General features: G+C 51.0%; 1 protein-coding gene across 1 annotated transcript in view; it reads left to right on the top strand.

Moving 5' to 3' along the window:
• Positions 1-14395, top strand: part of MYO18B (myosin XVIIIB) — a 236926-nt gene that overhangs the window by 109433 nt on the left and 113098 nt on the right. Inside the window, exons 27-28 of the mRNA XM_024741392.1 lie at positions 11009-11128; positions 11415-11523. Coding sequence (XP_024597160.1) covers positions 11009-11128; positions 11415-11523 — 229 coding nt within the window. The remainder of the gene's footprint in view (positions 1-11008; positions 11129-11414; positions 11524-14395) is intronic.

Consider the following 14395-nt stretch of genomic DNA (forward strand, 5'->3'; position numbering starts at 1 on the left):
GCAGTGGTTGAGAGTCCGCCTGCCGACGATGCAGGGGATACGGGTTCGTGCGCCGGTCCGGGAAGATCCCGCATGCCGTGGGGCGGCTGGGCCCGTGAGCCATGGCCGCTGAGCCTGCGCGTCCGGAGCCTGTGCTCTGCAACGGGAGAGGCCACAACAGTGAGAGGCCCGCGTACCGCAAAAACAAAAAACAAAAAACAAAAATCCAGGATGAGCAGAATATCAGAATTTTAAATAAATGCAGGGTTTACGGGTCAAGATTAGGGTGAGGCAAGTGATGAACTCTGCATGGTGGGATCCTGTCTTGATTCTTTATTTAAAAGTTTGATATTTTAGTCATCACAGATTTTTGGCATTAATTTTGATTTTCTTAAAGATTGCGTTAACGTCTTTAATTTGTCTTGTTTTCTGAGGTTTTCGGTGCTGCCTTCAATTTTGCACCCTAGTTGAATGCTTCGCTGCCTTTCTTCAGGAAGCCCTGGGTACCTCACAGGCTTCTGGTGGAGTTAGGTGGAGCTTATTTCTTCCCTTGTTCATCACATACTGTGTCTGAGCATCTCCCGTGTGGCAGACATTCAACCGGACCGACCCCTTGGATACAGCCAGGGACAAAGCAAAGTCCCTGTCCTCACAAAGTCTCCAGGCCAACAGAGGGAGACAGATCACAAGTAAATAAACACGCAAACTAGTTTCAGATCGTGGAGTGCTGCAGGTATTAAGCAGAGCGAGGTGACAGTGGAGGGAGGTCAAGTGGGGGCCAGTATTTCCTGAGTGGTCGGGGAAGACGTCTGTGGACTGAGATATTTGAATGTAGATCTGAACGATTTGCTGTACCCGTTTCTGTGCAGATCTGGAGGAAGGGTAGAAACAGCGAGTGCAAAGGTCCTGAAGCAACATGAGATAAAGCTCAGTCCAGAGCAAAGCTAGAGCGTTCTCTGCCGGCGAGGCTGTGATGTTGTCATTACTGGTAATGTTGCTTGGTTTGGTTGATGGCTAATGGGGACTGAAATTAGATTCACCATCAAGCCAACATAACTCAACCTTCGCTCTACGTTCACAGCCTGAGTTGAGCCTCGCTGGCTCACGTGGGGCATGGAATGAAGTTGGGGTGGGGGGCTGTCTCTTTTCCACCCTTCTCATCCTCCCCGTGATTGTGTCCACTCTCCCCACCAAGGGTCCTCTGTCTGCTTAATCCACACCCACGGTCAGGCAAGAGGCAGGGGCCCCTGGAAGGGAGAGTCACGTCTGCACACAGAGTTAGGAGAAGCTGGACAGGCGGGGCTGCTGCGCCATGAGCCGGTGCCCCTCTCGTGGACGAGACTGTGAGGCGGAGACGAAATGACAACTGAGAGCGCCTTACGTTCTCCATCGAGGCTCCAGAGGGCCAGTGGCCTGACCTCTCTTGCCGGAAGTAGCCATGAGTAGAGCAGCAGAAGCAAAAAATCGGAGCTCTGTGGGCTGGTGGGGAATATCGGTGACTTCCCGGTAGAAATTCCTTCCTGCCGAGCTGACACTTGATGCAGTAATTCATCTCGAGCTGTCAGGTTGGACTTGGGAGTTTGCGATGTGTCAGCTGCTGGGGGAGACTTGGAGAGAGGGATGCGGTGAGCATCTCTAGCATCTAGAGCTCCAGCTTATGGGACGCTGGGAGGAGAGAGGGAGGGAGCTAGGCTTCTGAGACCTGAACCAAGCGGAGACGTGTCAGCACCTACGGAATATTCTGTCCAGGCTCTTTTTGTCTTTGTATCACACACGGTTGAATGCATGGGGCCTTGAAAAAATAAGATAAAAATTTAAAGCTAAGAAAATCAGAGCAAAGGGAACTAAGAGTTGAGGAATATACAAAGCCAGGGAAAGAGTTAGAATATAGACATTTACCATTGGCCTCTGACTCACTCTTACTTCACAGCCTTTGCCTGTGCTGTTCCCTCTGCCTGGAACATTCCTCTCCACCCTCTTCACCGGGTAAATGTCTGGTCATCCCTTCTTACTGAGTTCAGGTGGTGCTTCCTCCCAGAAGCCTTCCTTGACCCTCTAAGGTGGGTTAGGCCCCCACTATATTCTACCCCTGGCCCTGTGCTTCCTTCCTCTCACAGCATTGATTGGTGCAGCCTAATCACCTCCTGTGTCCCAGCTAGACTGGGAGAACCCAAGGGCAGGGATGTGTCTTGCTCATCACGTCAGCCCGGCCCCAGGTACAGAATAGACACAGAATGGGTGAGTGGAACCATTCAAAGGGGGCCGAAATTTTGACACTGAGCTTCCTAGCAACCAAAGCAAAGAGGAAAACAGGATATTCCATAGACATGTTGTGCCTAGGTTAAACACACACACACACACACACCTGTTGCTTGAGAAAAGAGTAACTTTTCAGGGTATTGAGATAATCTAGATATTAGAGAAGTTTCTTTGGTGGCATCTCCTTGAAATGCAAGCCAAGGGTGTGATGCCAGTGCCATAAAGAGAATTCAGCCAGGAGTCAAAGCAGTGCTTTATCCAGGAAGCACATTTAAATGACTGAGTGTTAGGATTTCTTCCTCTTCCTTCTCAAACCCCCGCTTCTGCCGCCTCTTCTTCTTCCTCCTGTTTCTCCTTTCCTCCTGCCTTTTAGACTTTATGGTAAGGTCCAACATACAAAAAATGCCCACATATTAAGTGTACAGCTTAATGAATTTTCACAAAATGGACACACCAATGCAACCAGCACCCAGAGTGTGACACAGGTCACTCCGAGCTTCCCTCAGATTCCCCCCTGATGCCCCCTTTCAGCCACTACCCTCCACCCGTAACCACCAAACTGACTTCTGACACTATAGATTAGTTCTCTCCCTGTTTCTGCACTTTACCTAAATTCATCAAAGATGCGTACTCATTTGTGTCTGGTTTCTTTTATTTGACATCATTTGTGACATTCATCCACCTTGTCATGGGTGATGGTGGATCACTCCCTCCCTTTGCTGTAGAGTAGTCCGTTATGCACAGAGACCACTGTCTATCCCTTCTACTCTAAAGGAACATTCAGTTGTTTCTCTTTTTCAGCTATAAAGAACAAGCCTGCTGTGAACATCCTCACACGTGTCTTTTGGTGCACAGGTCATACACTTCTGTTAGGAATACACCTAGGGCTGGAATGGCTGGGTTTTAAGTTGTTTCTGTGTTCAGTTTTCGTAGATGCTGCCAAACAGCTTGCTACCGTGTTTGTGTCGGTTTGCACTTGCACGTGGCCACAGGTGAGCGTTCTGCCCGCTCCACGTCCTTACCCGCGCTGGGCCTTATCTGCCTTTTTCATTTAGCAATTGTGGTGGGTGTGCACTTGTACATTGTGATTTTAATTTGCACCTCTTCACATGTTTTTGGCTATTTGGTTATCCTCTTGGCACAGTGGTCTTTCACGTCTTTTCTGTTGCTTTTCTTGTTGATTTGTAGCAGTTCTTTATATGCCGTGGATATAAGGTCAGTTGCTCAATGTAAGTAGTACACATGCCTTCCACTCTGTGGCTTGCCTTCTCTGATGCAGTAATTTGAAGTGTTTTCTGAAGCCCTGCATCTCTTCAGACCCACCAGAGGGCGAGGAGGGGGTCAGAGGGCTCCAGGACTCCCAAACCTGCATCCATTACAGTATATGCACTTTTTCGGTTTCATTCTGTTTTTATCGATTCTCAGGTGCACATTATTTCCTCCCCTTGTACACCTCTGGACTCAGGACGCATCTTACAATCAGTGGCAGCTCGGATTTGGTGAAATGTAGCATGTTGGGGCCCAAGTAAGATTCCTTTTGAAGAAAAGGCTCTAATTCCCTTCCCTCCCCACCACCTCCCACCCACGGCCTGGGCAAAGCTACTGGTGATTTATATTGCTTGCTTTTGCGCTTTAAAGAGCATCGGAACGATCCAGAGAGCTGGTAACCCTGTAGCTTCCCTGGTCCCATCTCTCAAGGCTTTGACCCAGGAGGGAATCTTGGAGGTGGGGGTCCTTCAGTGCTTCTTCACCAAGCCTTGAGGTGACTCTGATGCGGGAGGCTTGTGCTGTGTTAGAGCAGTGGTGAACGTGTGTCACAATCCCCGAGAGGACGTGTCAGGATGTAGATCGCTGGATCCCGGCCTTCGAGGTTCTGAGTCGGTGGCTTGGGGCGGCCCTGGAGCTTCTGTGTTTCTAATAAGTTCTCAGGTGATGTTGAACCTGCTGGTCCAGGGATCACACTCTGAGAAACATTAATACGAAGTGTCTCTTCCCCATCTCCTTCCACGCGGTTCTCCTTTCTTGGAAGCGAGTTCCTGTTGACAGTTGGGGAGCAGACACTCCTTCAGGGCTGTGCCTCCTGAAGACCCCCAGCCCCCTTCGCAGCGTCTGTACCCCACCCTCGTCTCAGCAGGGGAAACATCCGCAGGACCGTGGCTGAAACATGGTGTTGCCTTATCAGTGGGAGCTCCCACTTGACGGGTTTTAGTCAAAAGACAACATTATGGCAAAATGATTTGAGTGCTTCATTTGCGAAGGAGCGGAAGAGGAGACGAGGAACCTCTGAGTCGCTGGCTGTAAATCTTCTTCAAGCGTGCAAAATTGGCCTGCATGCCAAGTGGGGTTTTTTATTTTCACAAGGAAGCAACCAGTCTAGTAGGGAGCCCTTGGCAGGCTGCGGGAGCACGTGATGGTGCGTGAGAGAGGGGCCGTCTCTTCTCTCTCTGGAATATATCCAGGACCTCATTTACTGCAGAAGACGGAGGCCCGTGCGCTCTGATGTCTGGCCTCATTAGCCCAGGAAGTTTCACTTCTGGGTAAGGAATTGCCGAGAGAATCACCAGGATGCAGCGGGGACTGGAGACTTAGGGCAGAAGTGCGTTAGCATAGCCCTGAGGGAGGTGGCTGTGATGGCCGTGATGTCCAGCAGCAGCTGACCTCTAGGAGGGGACAGGAAATGACTTGCTGGGGGTCACGGGCCTTGACCTCAACCCAGCTCTCCTGACGCCTGGTTCCGTGCCCTGGCACAGCGCTCTGCCTCGGTGGGGACGGGATGTGGTAGCCCCTCGTCCCCAGGAGAATAAAACAGCCTGGTTTCCTACCTGACTCAAGATGTTAGGGTCTCTCGGGCCTTCACTGGGGGCACATGCCGGGGAGGGCATCCTCCGGCGGACAACCAGCTGCAGAGGCTCTGCCGACACCGGGTGAGCATGTTTAAAGATGGCCTCGGTGGGGCGAGCCAAGGCCCCACAGAGGAGGGCTCGGCTGGAAAGTCCATTCTGTGTGCCTCTGCTTCCCCAGGTGAAAATGGGGCCCATCGTCTCGTCTCTAGCTGCCTTGCAACGCAAATGCAGAAGCGGGGGCTGTACGAGGCGGGGATGATGACAATGACCTGCCCTGGTGCTCTGGGACAGGAGCGGAGGGTCCATCGGGACGGCTGACCTTGTGCCCTCATTGCTGCGGGATTATAGGCAAATTCCTCAAGACTCTGAGCCCTCGCGTCACCATGAGTAAGACGGTGACAGTGATATTACGCATTCCTCCGTGTAGGGCTGTGTGAGGAGGTGTCTGTAAAGCAGCCATCACACTCCCTCTGACGCATCCCCACTCTGACTAATACACAGTTGACATTTTTTACCTCCCCCCCCAGCAAACTGAGTTCCTCAAAGACAGTGATACATCTTAGCTATAATACTGCACCCTCCAAGCATTCAGTGGGCATTGAATGAATGAATGGAATAGTGCCGAAGTTAGGAATTAAAGTAACATTTAATGAGGAGTGTGTCTGTGCCAGGTGCTGTGATAGATACTTTACCTGCATCATCTCGTTTTACCTTCAGATCACACTGTGAGGGAGGTGTTAGTACCCCACGTTCTAGATGAGGAGAGTGAAGGTCGTAGAGGGGAAGTGATTTGTCTGACATCACACAGCCCGTGACTAGCAGAGCTGGGATTGGAACCCAGGTCTGTCTGGGATCCAGGAGGAGCATCTACCCAGACTGGGAATGGGCTCAGGGAGGGCTTCTCGGAGGAGGGGTCTTGAAGGCTGAGCAGGCCCAGCCAGGCCATGGGGTGGGGAGGCATTCCAGGTGGAGGGCAGAGCTAGGGCAGAGACAGAGAGCAGGGACCTGATCTGGCACCTGCAGTCCTGGCGGTTGGAGTGTCTCATGGAGCGAGGGTGATTGTGGCGTGGGGGTCAGGCCGTGAAGCTGGGCCGGGTCACAGGGGCTGTGAGAAGCATGTTAGAGGGTTGAACTCCATCCTGAAGGTCGGGGCCGGACCAAAGAACATTCTCAGGATGGGATGTGTGGGTGACAGCACCTGAGGGGTTATTATCCTTTTGGGGGGTGCTAGGGTTCCTTGAAGACCCCTTCTAAAGCTCGTGAAAGCCCGTAACTGTCCCCTCTCCCCCCAAGGCCAGTCGGTGACGTGTCCATGCCCACATGTCCCGCTCAGGAGATGCCCCTCCTCTCGGCGTTCTTGAAGCAGCGGCCCATCTCCACCGAAATTTGCTCCTTGGTTTACGCGCATTTGTTCGTTCACTCAGCACATGTTCTTTGAGCCCCCAAGAGGCAGTTTGATGGTGGGGTTAGAAGCGAAGGCTCAGGAGCCAGGCTGCCGTAATTCATAGCCCAGCTCTGCCCCTGGCCGGCTGGGTGTCCTTGGCCGTCTGCACCCTGGTGCGTCATCTGCAGTCTGGAGCCGTCAGTACCCGCCTGTCTGCGTTGCCGTGAGGGTTCTGTGGGTTAGCCTGTGCTGGGCACGCCGTCAGCACTGCCTGTGGTGGTGATTGTGACTAAGGTGTTACTGTCACTACTACTGTTACTTACGAGCAGGTGGCGGCCCCAGCTGGGAAGAGAAATACAGTGGTGCCTGCACTGGTGTCTGCCTGTGTCTCTGGGGCCCCCGGAGATTTGTCCTGAGTCGTCCGTGATGCCTGGGGCGGCTTTAGGGGCAGGTACCGTGAGACCTGCTTAATCTCCTTGACCAGCAGACAGCGGCCCCCCCGCCCCCCGCCGCTGGCCTTGCTGTCAGGCCGCCCTTCACCTGTCGATTCATTTTCTCGCCTCTCTCTCTTTTCTCTCTTCTGATTTTTTTTCCATTTTCTGTTTTAGCCACTCAGGTTGATGGGGATGGGGGCTTCCCTTCCATGGGGGGTCCACAAGGCTCCCTTTGGCCACGGCCCCGTGGAGTGGTTGGGGTCCAGGTCTTATCAGGCCGTTGACCTGCACCCGCCGGCTGTCCCACATCTGCTCCAGGAGGACGACGATTCCTGCTCTGCTGCCCCCAGGGGCCCAGGGGCAGGGGATTGAGTTGGACAGTGGATGCGGGACAGAGGGCCGTCTGGACAGAGGTCCAGCCAGGACCCGGGAGTGAGACCGCCCCGGCGGACTCCCTCCGAGACTCATCATCTCTGATTTGAGCACATCGTTTCACCTCTCAGTGCCTGTTTCTTATCCTGTGCAAAGGCCCTCCTCATAAGGCGTCTGTGCCCAGTGCTCAGTAAGCTTACGTCTGTCCTCAGTGGTGGATGAGTGAGCTGTTTCTCATTCAAGGGCTTATTATGAACAGATCCTTTCGGTTAAACTGAAAAGTACAGGAGGAGAGGGAAAGGGTGCTGTTTGCTCTCGACGGGAAAGGTGACTTGGGGTCAGAGAGTCCTTGAGTATAAGAGCCCAGGGCAGGGTTGAGGCAAGACACGTGGGCGCCTCACATGTGGTTTTCTTCTCTCCCCAACTCGACAGTGGAGTCTTTGAGGGCAGGGGTGCTTGTATCATGAAGGGCAGGTGACAGTGACAGCCCACGGGACCCCACATGTGCTTGGCATTTAACATCCTTCAAATCCCCGATACCCACTGTTGCCCCAGACTGCGCATGGTGTCAGCGTGCAGGATATATTATTTCTGTTTGTGCAAAATGTACAGCAGATTAATTCATTTCTGTCCCCCCGTCTCTGGCAGGCCCTTGGAGTCGCTGTCCCTAAGTAGAAAGAGGGTTTCTGATGACTTGGCCAAATGATGGGACCAGGGAGGCTTCCAGAACAATTGCTGGTTAACTGGTCCTGGAGCAATCCACAGAGGACCCTTCTGGCTTTGCAGACCAGGCCCTCCCCTCATTAACTTGGCCTTCATTTTGCACTCACCTAATAGCTCTGGGCGTGGTGCCTCCCGCTCACCTCACGGACAGAGCCCCCAGACCCCAAAATGTGTGAAGGGAGAGGGCTTTGTGGGGACAGGGGGAGGTCAGGGGCTACTGTCTCTATTAAAAGCGGCTGTCGTTTCCCCAGGTTGAAAGGACTAATTGTTCTTTTGTCTCCAGACTTGGGGTCTGTGGAACTCAGAATTAATGCATTAAATTAATTTTGTGCTCCCTTTGCTCAGGCCCATTACCACAAATTAAATGTCATACTGATTGGCTAAGGCAGAGGGAACACAGTTGTGTATGGGATCAGTGCTGATCTCGGGGATGCGGGGCGTGTTTAGGGGTGTGATCTGGGGCGCTCCTGGATTGCACTGGCCTGTAGTCGGCACCCACGGCAAGTGATCATTTTTCCAGCTTGATGCCTTTGCACATCCATAGGCAAATCTAACCCATCTAAAGCCAAGTGAGGCCAAGATTAGGAGGCGATCCTAGCTATTTCTACGGCAGTAATTCTTAAACTTCGTGGTGCTGAAGAATCACCCTGGAATGTGTTGAAATTCACATTCCTGGGTCCCACCTCAGAGACTTCGGTTTGGGGGATCTGAGGATCCTGAGATTTGTATTTAAACAACCGTCCAAGGTCATTGCAATGAATACTTTAGAGACAACAGTGCGGGGAATAGCAAAGGAAGCCCCACCCCAAAGACAGCCAGGAACACGGCCAGAGAGCCCTGTCCCCTTTAACTGGTGGTCAGTACTTGGATGTGAGGGACCTGGGTCCACATCCACGCTCTGTCGCTCACTTGCTGTGTGACTTCCGAACACTCCCCTTAAGCCTCGTTTTTTTTCTCTGTTCATTGAAATTGGCATTTTGGCCTGAGCTGTCACTGGTATGGTCAGCAAGGTGGGAGGGAAGCTGATGGGCTGGAGGAGAAAGAAAGGTGGGGGGCATAGAATGGACAGGGCAGCCCCAGCTCTATTTATGGTTTAGACTATTTAAAAAAGATATTTTTGTTTTGTGTTTTTCTGATGACAAAAGCGGTTTAAAAAGTCACCAGTACAGAAATGCATCACAAAGAAATTGGAGTCCTCTGTGAGTCCATCCTTCGGGGGTCCGTGCGGGGGGAATCCCCATTCACAGTTTGGGAGTGCCTTTGGGGGGAATCCCCATTCACAGTTTGGGAGTGCCTTTTTCTGTGCAAGTACAGACAAAAATGGAAACATGCCAAATGTTCTATTTTTTTTTCCCCTTGGCAGTATGACTTGGGGATTTTTTTTTTTTTAATGTCAGAACACATAGATCTGCATCCTCCTTCTTCCTGGGGCAGCTGAGTGGTTTTTGAGGCTGCCTGTGAACTGATAGTGTTGACGGGGGCTGGATTCCACACCAGAAGGGCCACCTCGAGTCTGTGTGAGAGCACCACACAGCTGCCCCTCGGTACCACACACAGGGTCTGATGGGAAACTGTGGTGTTTTGACATCTTTATATGCAAGATCTATGGCATAGAATGGGATTGCCAGAAGGACAGGAGACATCACCTAATTCAGTGCATTTTGTAGCTCAGGTGACCACAGCCCCAGAGAGGAAGAAACTCGTCCAGGGTCACGCAATACGCTGGTTGTTGTGTCTGAGCTTGAACCCTGTATGGGGTTCTTACCTCTATTTTTTCTTCTTTTCGTTCTCTCCCTCCGGACTTGAGCCATTGCCTCACACGAGGGGTAGCCTCAGTTTCATGAGGACTCCTCTTCTGTTCAAGGTCAGTTCTGTGCCTCTTGGTCTAAACTGTCCACTCATATGTTTCTCTCCTCACTTTCTTTGGCATATCCTTTAACCCAGAAGACTATTTTGGAACAATAAGACCGCAGAAGCACTGACCTGTTTGGTGTTTGGTGTTGGCCGGTTACTTTGGGGGGTAAAAAAAAAGTCAGTGCAAGTGGGAATTCATTTAAAAATAAACATTTTTATTTTTAACTTTAAACGTGTCTACCTCAACTTACTGAGGTAGGACCAAAGCCCTTTTGAGGATAAGCGTCTGACCCCAGACCTGCTTCTTTTTTGGACCACACCCCTAACACACAGCTACATGATTTCCAGTTTTGATTTCTTTAAAGCAGAGCAAATGGCAAAGAAATTTGAATGCAAAAGCCTAAATTTTTTACTTCTGGTTTTTTCTTTATAGTTTTTGCACCTACACCTGTTTGACAGAATTTTAAGAAGCAACTCACTTGTGTTTGTTACGTCCAAAGCATTCAACCTAGTTTTCATGGAAACTCTTTGCCTGGTCCCATTTTACAGGTTTATGTAATAGCTAATAGGATAGGTAATGGTGGTAAAAGTGTATGAGACATAAACAGGTTGGGAGCACACACAGCCGATACCGGGTGAGCGTGGCTGTCACCTGGTAGGGGCAGGTGGACCCTGGGGAACTGTGCAGGTGTTTCCTGGCTGAGAGCATCCCTGGGAGGTGGGCACCCGTGAGCGTGTCTTACTGAGGGAGCCTGTTGGTTGGCCCAGTGAGATGGCTCCCTGAAGGATGGCTAAGGAGAGTTTCTACTAGAACAAGTGGGTTTTAATTGAATGCTTACTGTGTGCTGGGCACCGTGCTAAGCTTTACGTGGATCATCTTAATCCTCACGACAATTCTCTCAGTTATCCCCGCCCCCGCTAAAGCTGAGAGAACTGAGTGTCCGAGAGGCGTCCTGCCTGGTTCAGAGTGTTAAGCCAGGGATTCTAACACACCTGGACCAGTAAAATTCCAGCGCCCGTGCTCTTAGCTACCTTATGCTGAAGGGTTGCCTTGCGAGAAGACCCAGTGATTAGTCCAAGGGTGGTCCTGTGGAGTGTGTGTGGAGGCGGAAGGGCATGCAGCGCCCGCAAGTAACCCTGCCTCCCCCTCCCCCTCCCAGATTGCGGAGTTGACCGCAGAGCTGGCCGAGGAGCGCTTCAAAGGGGACGTGGCCTGCCACGTGCTGGAGAGTGAGCGGGCAGAGCGGCTGCGGGCCTCCCGGGAAGTTCAGGAGCTAAAGGCGAGTGGTCGGGAGTGCCGGGGCTGGGAGCGGCCGAGCAGAGTGGCTGGGAGAGGCGGGCCTGCCACCACCCCCGCCGCCCCGTGCTCACATCTGGGATGCACAGGCTTACCGACTCCCACACTCGGAGTCCTGGAGGACATTTGAGCCTTCCTAAGTCTTGGCCCTGCAGGTGTCCTGGGTGAAGACTGTGCAGGGGGTAGGTGGCCAGTACTGGTTTGGAGGCACCTTAGGTGAGATGGCCTCTGTCTAGCTCCAGTTTGAAACCTTGAGACCTCTCTTCCAGAGCAAGTATGAGCAAGTCCAGAAGAATTTGGGAGAAGTGGAAAAGCAGTTGGAAGAAGCCCAGCAGAAAATTCGCTTGAATGATTTGGAAAGGAGTCGCACTGGAGGAGGTGAGCCACTGGGACCCATGGGATTAGACGCTGGTGGAAAAGCTGTCCTTTTATTCCATTCATTCACATGTACTGCGCACTCACGATGCTCTAGGCGCTGCATTAGGGGCTGAGACATTGGCGGAGAGAAAGGAACAGTCCTTGCCTTCTCAGCCCAGCGGAAGACACAGGCATTAAACAGATAGTCCAACAATATCCCAAGTGATAAATTATCAGTGTGGCAGGTGCTGTTTAGTAATAATGCAGAGAATGATTTAAAAATATAGTGGTTCTGGGCTTCCCTGGTGGCACAGTGGTTGAGAGTCCGCCTGCCGATGCAGGGGACACGGGTTTGTGCTCCAGTCCGGGAAGATCCCACATGCCGCGGAGCGGCTGGGCCCGTGAGCCATGGTCGCTGAGCCTGCGCGTCCAGAGCCTGTGCTCCGCAACGGGAGAGGCCACAACAGTGAGAGGCCCGCGTACCGCAAAAAAAAAAATTAGTGGTTCTATGGATGGGCAGGGCACCCTTATATTTATATGAGTCTTTTTAATATAATTTTTGAGAAAGGCAGCTCAGTGGTTAAAAAGTGAAATCTGTAAAATCCCATTTCTGGATTTGACTCGATTTGACTCTAGACTCCATTGCTTATTAGATGGGTGGCTTTGGGCAAAGACATTATCGGGCCTCGGTTTTCTCATCTCTCCAATGGATGTAGCCATAGATGATTAATGGAAAGCATTTAGCCACGTGCGTGGTACAGAATGCTGAATAGCTGTTAGTTTATCATTATTTCTGATATTACTGATAGCAGGATCATTATCCCTGCTCATCACCTGTGGAGCAGCGACTACTGTCCTCATTTAAAAGTGATGTCAGGCACTTAGCAGTTACTGAATGAATGGAGAGAGGGTGAGAGGACCCCTGAATTGCCCAATGAGAGGTATGTTCGGAGGAGCCAGGGGTTCCTGGTGGTGCCCGCCTTAGACGGTAACCTGGGGACTCGCCTCTCATGGCTGGATGGGCAGGATGACATCTTTGTCACTTCCTCTTCCCAGTCTAAATGAGTCAGCTGAGGAGGATTCCCAGCGTGCCTGTCAGCCTTTATGAAACATTGATACCATTCCTTCAGTGCCCCCAGAGAATCAATGCCCTAGAAACATCAGGGACACTCAGAGGAGCCAAGGTCGGAGGTGGTGGAGGAGAGGCAGGGCACACTTGCTTCCTGCTCTCCTCTCGTTATCCTCTCCTCCTGGCTGCCCCCAGGGCAGGCGTTTACCAGGGAGGTTAATCCACAGGAGTCTGAGGTTCTCACATACCTGAGACCCAACAAGGCAGGGTCCATGCAGGGAGTGGGGAACGTGTTGGCCCAGAACCGGCACAATTTCCCCAGAAGAACATCAGCCCCAGTTCCATCCCGACTGTGATTTATGTCTGAATGATACTCCCCGGCCCTTTGTTTTCCTGTGCAAAGATACGGGAGTCGGACGATGGGGGAAATGTGCTTAGCTCATGAGCACCTTAGCTGTGCAGGCTTTCAGCTCGGGATGCTTATTCCAGGAAGCGAATCCACAAATCTTTTGTTTTTCATTATGAAAGTAATACATGCTCATTACAGAAAATTTCAAAAATACAGGAAGGTTGAAAAAAGCAATAAAACACTTTAATCACACCAGTGCAGTGGCATCACAGCCTCTTCTGTGGATCAAGGTGGAGTAGAAATTACTAAAAATATATGTTTTCCCACTATACATGGTTAAGTATTTAAAGAGAACCTTTTACGGTATGCGTCCAGCACTGAGCCAGACTGTTGTGTGTCGGCGGGTGGTTTATAGAATTTTAGTTGGGCTCTGCTCTCAAGAAACTTGCAATGTGAATGGTGAGGTCAGAGAAACCCAGGAAGGATGTGACTTTGGAAAATGAAGGGCTCACTTATACGTACTGGTGAAGAATGGTGCCCATGGGGAGGGAGGCTGGAGGTGGAAATCAGCCTTGAAGAATGGAGAAGTTTCCTCATCTGTTCGTGTTGCCCCCTCACACCCCTCTCTGGAGCACAGAGTACACAGGCTGCCTCAGAAATCCTTTCTGCTGCCCCTTCCTTTTGCAGGCTGTGCTGTTTGCTACTTGAGACTTTTTACCTGGTGGGGAGGTAGGATTCCTTTCCTACCATGATATTATTCACCTTGATGGAGACTTGAAGAGGCTCTGACTTCTTACAGTTATATCATTCTTCTGTTTTATGTGAGAATCCCTATTGGGGTGAACTCCTACAAGACCTCAGTCCTACCATCCATTCATCCATCCACGTACCCACCTCTCCGTGCGCCCTAACATCCATCCACCCACCTCTCCAGTGAAAGTTATGGAGTGTTTATGATATGCTGGGCATCGTAGTAAGTCCTTTGGACACAATCATGAACAAAACAGAGTTTGCTGCCCTTAAGAGTCTGAGTCCTCTTCTGGATTTCCTTAAGTTCCTTTATGAGACTACTGGTCATGCTGTGTTGAAGCTGAATTTTTACATGTTTGTCTCCACAAGTAGATACTTCCAGAAGATAGAATGGTTTCTTATTCATGATCCCTTGTGCCTGGCATGGAGTAATGTGCCCAGTGAGTGTTTGGATGGACGGAAGGTAGATGGAACAATGGATGATGGATGGATGGATGGATGGAGAAATGGATGGGGCAGTATCGTAAACTATTTGCGCAGTGTTTTCCACGTCTCCGTTACCTTAAAGGATGTTCCTCTATTATTCAGTTAAAAGATACCACAACTTACTGTAACCTGTTCTCTTCAGCCAAACAGTTTGCATCACACCAGCAAATGGTTTTTTTTAGATTTTTACCAAATCAAGGGATTGTTTTGCTATCACATAGAGACATCTTGCGACCAGT

This window comes from Neophocaena asiaeorientalis, unplaced genomic scaffold, assembly GCF_003031525.2.
Source record: "Neophocaena asiaeorientalis asiaeorientalis breed wild unplaced genomic scaffold, Neophocaena_asiaeorientalis_V1.1 scaffold648, whole genome shotgun sequence".
In the NCBI taxonomy this organism is placed as follows: domain Eukaryota; kingdom Metazoa; phylum Chordata; class Mammalia; order Artiodactyla; family Phocoenidae; genus Neophocaena; species Neophocaena asiaeorientalis.